Source organism: Ascidia mentula, chromosome 4 (assembly GCF_947561715.1).
Source record: "Ascidia mentula chromosome 4, kaAscMent1.1, whole genome shotgun sequence".
NCBI classification, from domain to species: Eukaryota; Metazoa; Chordata; class Ascidiacea; order Phlebobranchia; family Ascidiidae; genus Ascidia; species Ascidia mentula.
The window spans coordinates 9,590,159-9,599,957 of record NC_138569.1 but is presented as its reverse complement, the minus strand read 5'-3'; the positions used below and the strand labels follow the sequence as shown (position 1 = coordinate 9,599,957).

Here is a 9,799-nt window from a genome sequence, read left to right as displayed (position 1 = left end):
ACGCAAACAAAACCGTGTGGAAACGCACAATTTTTGTGTTAATGTGGTACAACTTACAGATAGCTACCGTATTTTATGTGACTGCTTTGGAATATTTCTTATATATATGATGGTGTTAATTAAAAAAAAAATCAAAACGTTTATTTCGTTGAGAACATAATCCATTCAAGATAACGCAGAATTGTTGTAAGCTATCGCATGACAAGGTAACTATCAAAGATAACAAACTTTTTTGTTTGTATGTTGTTAAGTTTAAAGGGATACGCCCTATAGTGCAGTGTTTCCCAATCGGTGATACGCGTGTCACTATATAACCGTAAGTGATCCCAAAATGTTCGTTACTTCATCCCCTAGGTTACTTTTAACACTTAATTAGGTGGTACGCGTCGAAACTGTTTACCTCCAAGTGGTACGCAACCACCAAAAGATTGGGAATCACTGCCCTAGCGGATGCTACAAAGAAGTTTACTACCTGATTTTAACATGCGCTATCAAATCCATTTAGACACATATACCACATATCGCCGCGATTTCATTACTGTTCCAGTCATATTTGTTACCTTTTGCGGAACAGGCTTTCTGGCACGAAAACGTGTAGATTTTATTTTGCCGACGTTTAATTAGTGCCACAACATCATGCAGTTCCTTAGAAATTACAATATTCCTGCCAGCAACAGTAGATTTTGATTTTTATGATTTACCGATATTGTTTCATTGTTTAAATGTTTTTACTTTCCATCGCACAGCGCATAATACGCAATATTTTACGCAACAAACAGAAGAAACAACACTTTTCAGTCCGGGAAATACTAATACACTGGGACACAGAGCTTCGGCAAACTTGATCCAAATATAAGTGTATGTGGCATAGAAATCTGTGCAAAAATTGACTAGCTGTGTGTTTAGAAGGCCCTTTTCAGTGGCACACAGACAAGCACCCTATGTCTTCCAAAACGGAAAATGACAAGGTTACGATTCAAGAAAAAGCACTTCATGCGCTTTTGGCTCAATGCCGATGTTAAGTGAAATAAACAGAAGAAAAACTTACTGTCGGAGATAACCCCAGTCTGGGGAGATTTCGAACATTTGTGACCTGTTTAGAAACTTATTCGGCATTTGTAGTCACAAGAAAAACCTTTTGTTGGAACAGAACACCTTTTGTTTGTTTGGGCAATGCTACAACAAAATGAAATTTAGGAATGTGGTGCATAATTTTAACAAACATAAGTATAATTATCCAAAACCTTCCGAGCTACCCCGTTTTTTCTCTATAACTAAATTTTAAACATTGAAACCAACGTTACGGTGATCGAGATCCCTTCTATATGCTGGACCCGGCATGAAAACGCAAATTGTATGAATAAAACAATTCAGCCTTTTCTTGCAAATATTTAAAGGCATAAAAATTTGCTGGCACCCGTCAACGTTTTCAACAACAACAACTCCATGCAGGTCTCCATTTAGAGACAGCAAACAAGGCAACTTAGTGAGGTCAATTGGAGCGAGTTTAATTACTTTTTTTTATAGTCTACGTCATATTACATGAGAAATGTTAAAGAAACAAATCGTTTTATTGTGACACCAATTTGTGATATTTTGTTAAAACAACAGTAGTATTTCCGTCATCTCCCATTTTTCTGACTTTATATGAATCATAATCAATTTACAATGATAGCGTAAATGTACGCACGAGGTAATTTAATTTAATTTATTTATTTAAGTAAAACTGAAAAAATCAATCTGCCAGACAGCTCTTAAGATGTGTAAAGCTTCCTGTGTCAACTACGACATATAAAAATAAGCATGTAGGTATTTTATTATCCCGCACCAACAGAAATCGTTCAAACATTCTGATAAATGTAACCACGTAACGTGTACCGGCATACAAAGTTTAACTTTTTCAGAAAGTGGTGTATAAACACGGTTGAAACTATTTACCAGCTGCGATGCCACAAGCATGGCAAGAATGGCGGCAGCCTTCCGAAAAATTGCGGTGCTCTGAATCAGCTTTAAGCCAGCGCTGTGCGTCATCTGGAGATAATACTTCTGAATTCACACTGCACTATGCGATGCTGCCACTAATAAGCAACGTATTTGGTTTTGGCAACATCAATCAGAGCGAACCAAGTGAAAAACTTGATCAAAATACGTGCGCCTTTTGCAAGTAAGTTAACTTTTGAAATTCTCAAAACTAAAATTCTGCGAAAAGGCTCTTTGAAAAAGCACAATTGCTTCTTTCTCGTTCTCTGAAATAGGAAAACTGTCAAAAATTATGCGCGTTAGCAATGTCGGAGCCTCTGTATAGTTAACTACTATTTTACATTTGATTAGTATTTGGATGCAGAATGTAAAATGCATTGGAATTAACTGGACTTTTTCGTGTATTCTTGAACGAATTCATCGTCGAACTGTTCCAGTTGGAACCATATGAATTCATGGACAGTGCTTTAAAACCGTCGTTTGTTGACAGGAAGCGAGATCATTGTTTCAATGTTTTTCTTCACAGTTGGGTGTAAAGGGTTTAATTCTGAAGCCAGTCATGCCGTTTTTTAGAAACTCTGCTCTTAGTGTGGTTTGCAGTGCAGAAATTTAATATTGTTTATTCAGCCAGATGTTGAGAAATGTATCTTTGTTAACAACATAATATCAGACAAGTGCGTCTAAATGGCAAAGAAACTATTTCATACGTTTTCTACTTACTTTACTAATGCTCAACGCTTATTCCAAATAAACAGTGATACAGAAACTCTGAAATGTCCACTTAAAAGTTAATAAAAGTTCATATCGTACCACTGATGACTTAATCTGGATTAGAAAGCGCATGTGACATTTTAGGCAGAGAGAGCTTATCATTTCACCTTATCGGTGACCCCTAGCGTCGAGCTAAATCAACAATGCAAACGTGACATTTAATCACGTTTCGTAGGCAGAAGTAAAACCGCTGTTCACGTATTTAGCAACAAAAATTTACGTATGCGAAGGAAATATGGCCTAGATTGGATTAGTCCGTTAAATGATCAGTGGATAGTTGTCTCAAGAAAATGAAAAACCTCCTGCTGAGCTTCACTTTGCTAGCTGTGCTGTCAACCTTCTGCGGTGGTGGTGTTACAAGTAAGTGAAAGTATGCGGATTGTATTGGAACAATTACTTACCTTATTTTTGCAAACAAAAAAGTTACCTGGACCAGTGGGCCCCAACCTTGTTTGCACTATGCGGATCGGTTTAACGCAGATAATATTTGTAATACACAGACCACCCTGAAGGTGTAGCAGAAAAGCATAAGTTACAACTCTCAGTAACTCTATCAAATGGACTGCGTGCGTTTGAAACGTGTAGTATTTTCATACTATGGTTATCAATATTTCTTTTTGTACGGACTGATGCTGGTCCGTTGCCGGTGGTTGCGGACTCCTGGACCATCAAAATTGATAACGATTTTTAAATAACGTGATTATTAAAACTACATTTTAGTTTGTTTGTATTCCCAGACAGAAAGTGTTACGTTGGTGGACAAGCTTACGATGAAGGCGAGGAATTCAAATACAACTCAGATCGTACGGGATGCACGTACAACTGCACTTGCGTTATCCTTAACCGCCGCGCACTGGGAAATTGTACTTACAAGTTAGTTTGCATGAGTCAATGTTTAATACAGCATTTTGAACAGGAAAGTTGAGTAATTGATGAGATTTGGGTCATTATAGCAAGAAGGGTTATGAATTTGATTTGATTTTTGTGCAGATGTCAAACCCTGTCCTACCCCCCAGGTTGTGTACCAGTTTACAATCCGTGTGGATGCGCAATTAATTATACATGCATTGATGGCGAGAAATGCCAAGACCCAATAGTAAGTTGTTTCAGCACTTTTTACTTGCAACACATCGGCTACAAACATTGGCGAGTAGAATTTCTCTATGTTGTTTTCATTACGCAGACAAGATCGTTGTACGCTGTGGGTGAGAAGTGGAGCAACGCAACCTGCACTTGCAATTGCATAGGGCAGCAGCGTGGAGCGTACAGATGCGAATGTAGTAAGTCAACTAAAACATCATATCCTATCCTTCTTGGCGCGACATTTGGTCAATTATCATACCATTTTGTTTGGAATTTTGACTTGTAAATACAAAAACGCGAAATGGTCATTTTTAAAAAAGTTCAGTGCAATTTTTGTCCCGTGAGTCACAATTCCATGAAGTTTAAAATCGGCTTGTGGTGGTGGTGGTGGTGGTTTGGAGTCAGCATTCAACATTTCACGTTTGAGGGCGTGTCGACTTGACGCGTAAATATTCGTGGAAGTTCATGATTTGATGATAATCTGTAAATCTGACTGACTCTAGCCCACATGCACCTGCACTCCCTTTTGTGGTTAATTCGCGAGAAGCTTGTCTAATCGCTGACTGTGGTGAAGTCTGCGTCTGGTTATTTGCGTATACAACATATGCATATACCTATTTTGCGTTTACAGAAAAGCTCATCCCTGTCAAGTTTAATCCCAACCTGTGCATACCAGACAATGAAACAGTTTGCTACAGCTGCCCTTCTGGTAAGAATTGGATGATAATAACAACGTTAATCAGATACAAATTTGATCAATTATAACCCTATAGCGGTTTTAAATGCAAACTTTAAACTTAAAATTCACGAAGTTCGGTTGCAATGTTTCACTGCCCACTTTGTCTTATTATTTAGGCAGGTCACGTTTACGTGGAGATCCCAACTGCGGGAAACGCGGGAAATGTGAACAGTGGCCATACACGCATATTCGCAACGGTCGGGAAATCCCCATGACGTGTACATGCCACGGACCACGTGGTTTTACGCAGTGCGTTTGGAGGAAAGTAGACAAGCGGTAGGTAACAAAGTTTTACCACAGAGCTGTATTTGCCACATGCATACATACACATTTGTCGTTGGTATTTTAAATTCGTTTTTGTTTAAAGGTCAATACAGGAAACAGTTACTGTGGATATGAATGTTCAAGTTACTTCAGCAGAATCATCACAAATCAGCCAGAACCTTTCGGTCTACTTTGTAAAGCTGCTTCCAAGAAAGCAATCAACAGTCAATTAAAGTAGATATATTATAAAAACTTTGGCCTAGCACAGTTTCATTTCCTTTTGTGAACAAAGTTTACGTTGAGTTTATTAATATCGTAAACTGTTAGGTTGTGAAATAGTGAAAATTTTTATGACTTCTGAATATTTGTGTACAATGATCATCATAGACATGAGTAACACAAAAACAAGAAGAAAGGACGTTAATTTATAACAAGCAAAAGATTGCAAATGTAAGTCAAATAGAACTGTGTCCAGCAGTTATAAATCTGAGGGGGAAAGTGACAGGATGAGACCACGTTTATACGTATAACGAACGTTATTTTTAACCTTCGTGGCCCAAAAACATTTGTCCTTAGCACAACGGTAAAATCTCGTAAATTTGTCCTTATTTCCTTTGGCTTCTTCCGTCCCTGCCGAGCAACACCGTGTACTTGTAACGCTGAACCAACTTTCTCATAACTTCCAACGACCTACGTTCAGAAATGCTCAGAAATCGCAAAACGCACTTTCCCTCATCCAGAAGGTGCATCGGCTCCGTTGATCGGCGACTTCGCGGAGTTTCGCGAGTTTCCGATGACTCCAATGGACGACAGAAATCCTTAAGACGCGAAAGGTAAGATCGCACATGAGGGATGAGGTTCATGGGCGGTGGGCGGCCGATCTCGCGCCGAACGAATCGGATCCACATCGCGGTGCGGTGGAATTTCCACTCGATGACGCCGTTGCTGCTTATCTCATCGAAGCTTTTGGCCATCATGGCAATAAACATGTTGACAAGCACAACGATAGCGACCACGTGGTAAACCGCGACCAACGACCGTCCTGCTCCTTCTGTGACCGGGTGCGTGCCATGCAACGATACCTTGTCAATGTCAATAATGCCGTATATAGCGTAAAACAGGGAGTAAAGTGAAAGAGTGAGATTGGTGAAAAGCACAGCTGGCACTTTGCAGGAACTAGTTCCATTTGTCGGGGAAGATTTACAAATTAGTTTTCTGCCTGGTTCGGTGCCGTAGAACCAGTAAAGTTCGCTGAGGCCGAGTGCAAACGACAAAATTACAACAATAAAGATGCAGAAGAAGAGCATGATATCGTTCAACATCCTGGAGAGAGAAATTTGAAGAGGGCCGAGGGCTTTGATGGCACGGACTAAACTGAATACACGGAGAAATGCAAACACGTATGCCCAGGATATGAGCGCTTCGGATATTAGACGTGGTTCGTAGTTGTCCCATTTGTCCCTTTGTACACGCTCCGGAAGAGAGTGGTTGCGAAGGTAATCACAGATCCTGCGATAAAACGCAAAACATCGGAAACATAGAAACGTTTATAAAGGAAAATAGTTCTACAAGTACCGAATTTAATATTTCTGTGATATTTCAAAATGAAAGATTGCAATGGCGCTGATCGTTGGCTTCTTTTTAATTTATTGTTTTTTGAGAAATTTTGGAAATGTAAAACGCGAGTTTGCAAATTTTACTTTCGGAATGAAGAGTAGGAAAGCGAATAATCACAAACGAACAATTACCTTAAACCAAAACATACGGTAAACGTAGAAAGCTGCAAAATATCATTGTAATTCCACCAATCACATACGTAATTCATCAGGCCTCTACTCATGCACTCTTGTGCCTCCTGTCTCCATTTTCCAAGCACCCACAGCAATAAAAGCCATTCAAAAATGGTAGGCGGGGCACCTGGTGGTAAAATAAGTTTAAATATAGAATTTGTGACCATGTATGCCTGTAGAAAATGCCCTTTCAATTGTATGGTTTTTAAAATATGTAGTTAGTTGTGCTTGGTCCGCCAAATGACCTAAATAGTCTTGATCGAGCGTTTTTGACAAAACATTCGCAAGCAGAATGGCGATGAACATCAGGTCGGACACAGCGTGACATAAGAACGAGATAATCGGCAGACGCATGAGTCCTGCAAATGTACCAAACATCAAATCACAACACGTTTCAATCGAATATCGCACCATACCTCCAAGTCTGCTATCCGGTGAGATGAGATAGCAAATAGAAAGCAAAGGAAACATTAGACCAGTAAAAGCTGCAAGAATGGTGCGTTTAAAATTCAGTTCTCGCATGAAGTACATGTGCCGGTATCTCAGGTATGTAAGGGCAAGCTGTAAACATAAATGTTTTTATAGGTCGTTTGATGAAGCCATGTTTCCTTGAAATGCCTTGCTGCATAGAACAATGTTTTTGCAGGCTATGATTTTTGGGGTGTCAATTCGTTAAAGTTCAGATATTTTCGGAAGCAATTTGCAGAAAAAAATATTGTAAACAAAATATCGATATAGGCATGCTACCTGTGAGTTGCAGTGAGTTACAAACTTGACAAGTCGTTTGTCGCTCGCAGTGTCCAGTAGTTCCAGCATCCCCCCCATGTCCCTGCGCTTTTGCACTCCCTCTCGCAAATATGCGATGGCATTATTTTTGCCACGGTCGTATTCGTACTTAAACAAGTGGGCAAGCTCCTCAGAGGAACGCACCTGAAAAAAACGTTACACATCAAAACGGGATAATTATATATCTATTAGATTAATGAAGCACAGAGTTTTGCTTATACCTGATCTAAAAGGGCACACATGTAGTTTTCTACGTCATCTTCGAGTGGCTCATAGATCTCACTATATTCGTGCTCTAGGTTTGATTTTTGTCGAATGTCATCTATTCGTTCGATGCAATATTTCATGGGATCATGTTGCGGATTTAGCTGAAAGCCGCAGTGTTTTTTTGAAAAAAGTGAGACACACGACACAGATTTGTCCGTGATTTAAGTGTATAACAGACAACATTTTTGCTATTTCAAAACACAACAGTGTCAGAATTACCTCCGTCCAAAGCGTGATGTAGGCCGGGCTACTTTGAGCTCGACACAACATTCGTCGTTTGTTCGATGTTTCCCAAGTCATTCGACCAACTCCGCCCTCGATAAAATCATTCTACAAAACAACAATAAACGGTATGAGTGATTGCTTCCTGTCCGGTGCCTGGAGATCGAAAACGAAACACGAGTCAGATAGGAAAAGATCAAGGACTAGTATAAGCAACATAACAAAATTTGTTGCAAAACAGAAAAACATATTTTTTACAGTATATAGGCCTAACCGTCGTCTTTTTTTTTTAAATGCAAAATAAAAAGGAATCAAAACCTTACTGATTATATAGCTGCTGGACCAGGAATAACTTCATCACCACAGTAGGACAATAAATTATGTAAACTTACTTTAAGTTCGTGTCCGTATTTGCGAAGCAACTTGAGCATGGCGTAGTTGTTGCAGTGCGCCGCGTACATTATAGGCGTGATTCCAGCCGGAAAATAATAATTTTCTCCGCTTATGTCGCTCTTAAGAGAACTGTCGACTCGCAAAATTGCCTCTGCCCCCTCAACGAAGTTTTCCCTAATGGTGTGGTAGAGGCTGTCTCCTATCACAATCTGCATGCGTAGTTTTACTTGATTTTGTCACCAGAATACATAAAGTACGGGTAGTGCAGTATGTTTATATATAACATCGAAAAGTTAGACTAATATACGTTATGTTCACGAGCTATGTTCCGGATATTAGCCGAACAATGTACTGCATGCCAATTTCCAATCACGTAATCAACGTTAGAACAAAGGGCACCTTACCTTGAACTTAAGCAAGACTCTACACATCTCAGCGTCCCGGTTGTCAATGGCAACGCGTAGAGCAGACCTTTCGTGTTCATCGGTGTAGTTAAGGATTTCGTTAATTCTTGCATCAATATTTGTTGCCGTATCAATTTTGCTCACACGGAAAAACGTAACAACTTCTCGTGACTTCCCGTTTTTCACCAATTCCATGAAGTAAGTGTTGACGTTTTGTGGTCTGCATGCACGGGACAAGTTTACTGGAGCAAATTAAGTAAAGCAGTTTGTACAGAGCGACTTACGGAACCAATGAGGCCAATGCCTGCCGAACTTTCCACACGTCCCCAATTTCAGAAGCCATGTCTTCATCATTGTCCTCCGGATTTCGATTTGCCCGCAACTTGTTCACGAATCTGGATGCCAGGTCACCTGAACAAAAGTTACTTGTAAAAACTGCACGCTCTTTTTTTCGCGATGTATTTGCGGTACACAAAATTCACTGACTTTGTACAGCGACTATTGCGAAATAACCGAAATGAAATTGCAAACCCTCAAATTGTTTGAAGAAATTTAAAAACTTATAACATCAGTAACTGCTCACTAGCGAGTGAAGTTTGGCTGGTGGAGTTCAAGCTCGACATTAAAGAATGCATCACCAACGGGCTGACAGCTTGGGCGACTGAATCTATCGAAATCACCTCCTGGTCATCAATAGCAGTATTAGCTTTTTCAACGTCTGTTAACGAAGCTTGGAGATGCGAACGAGTGACGCAGTCATCAGGACTGCTACTATTTTTATGTTCCGCCATTGAACGATACAAATAGTTGATATGCGACGTATTTGAAACACAAGCGAAGTTAACAGAGAAAATGTTAAAAATGACTGCAGGAATCAGCCTGTGCAAATCGGATTTGTCCTTAATCAATATGATATTCCTGGAACTCCAAAGGTAACCTCTTTGTGAAGTTCCTGAAATATAACAAGCGAGGTTATTTCAGGCTGTTTCCGCAGAGGATTGGTGTTTTGGTAATCCGAGCAAAGGAAACGTTTAGTTTATTGTTTTAATTACGAACGGACGGGTAAGCTAATGAGTAGGTGATGAACACTACACCACGTC

The 9,799-nt window shown here is 39.7% G+C and overlaps 2 protein-coding genes across 4 annotated transcripts; one reads left to right on the top strand and one right to left on the bottom strand.

Annotated features, from left to right (window-relative positions):
- Positions 1-2,978: 2,978 nt before the first annotated feature.
- Positions 2,979-5,199, top strand: LOC145897311 (uncharacterized). Its single transcript, XM_082985544.1, has 7 exons — positions 2,979-3,111; positions 3,489-3,624; positions 3,742-3,847; positions 3,935-4,031; positions 4,466-4,543; positions 4,690-4,849; positions 4,941-5,199. The coding sequence occupies exons 1-7, from the start codon at positions 3,042-3,044 to the stop codon at positions 5,068-5,070; spliced, it is 777 nt and encodes a 258-aa protein (XP_082841670.1). The 5' UTR covers positions 2,979-3,041; the 3' UTR covers positions 5,071-5,199.
- LOC145897309 (short transient receptor potential channel 4-like) lies at positions 5,125-9,626 on the bottom strand. Of its 3 annotated transcripts, XM_082985543.1 has the most exons (12): positions 9,283-9,626; positions 8,984-9,110; positions 8,700-8,919; positions 8,295-8,504; positions 7,900-8,010; positions 7,635-7,781; positions 7,375-7,557; positions 7,044-7,188; positions 6,873-6,986; positions 6,586-6,754; positions 5,649-6,346; positions 5,125-5,605 (listed from the first exon to the last, which is right to left on the bottom strand). In XM_082985543.1, the coding sequence occupies exons 1-12, from the start codon at positions 9,488-9,490 to the stop codon at positions 5,544-5,546; spliced, it is 2,394 nt and encodes a 797-aa protein (XP_082841669.1). In that variant the 5' UTR covers positions 9,491-9,626; the 3' UTR covers positions 5,125-5,543. The 3 variants fall into 3 exon arrangements, with proteins under 3 accessions (XP_082841669.1, XP_082841667.1, XP_082841668.1); XM_082985541.1 differs by having other exon boundaries at positions 5,125-6,346; XM_082985542.1 differs by lacking the exon at positions 6,873-6,986 and having other exon boundaries at positions 5,125-6,346.
- Between the last annotated feature and the right edge of the window lie 173 nt (positions 9,627-9,799).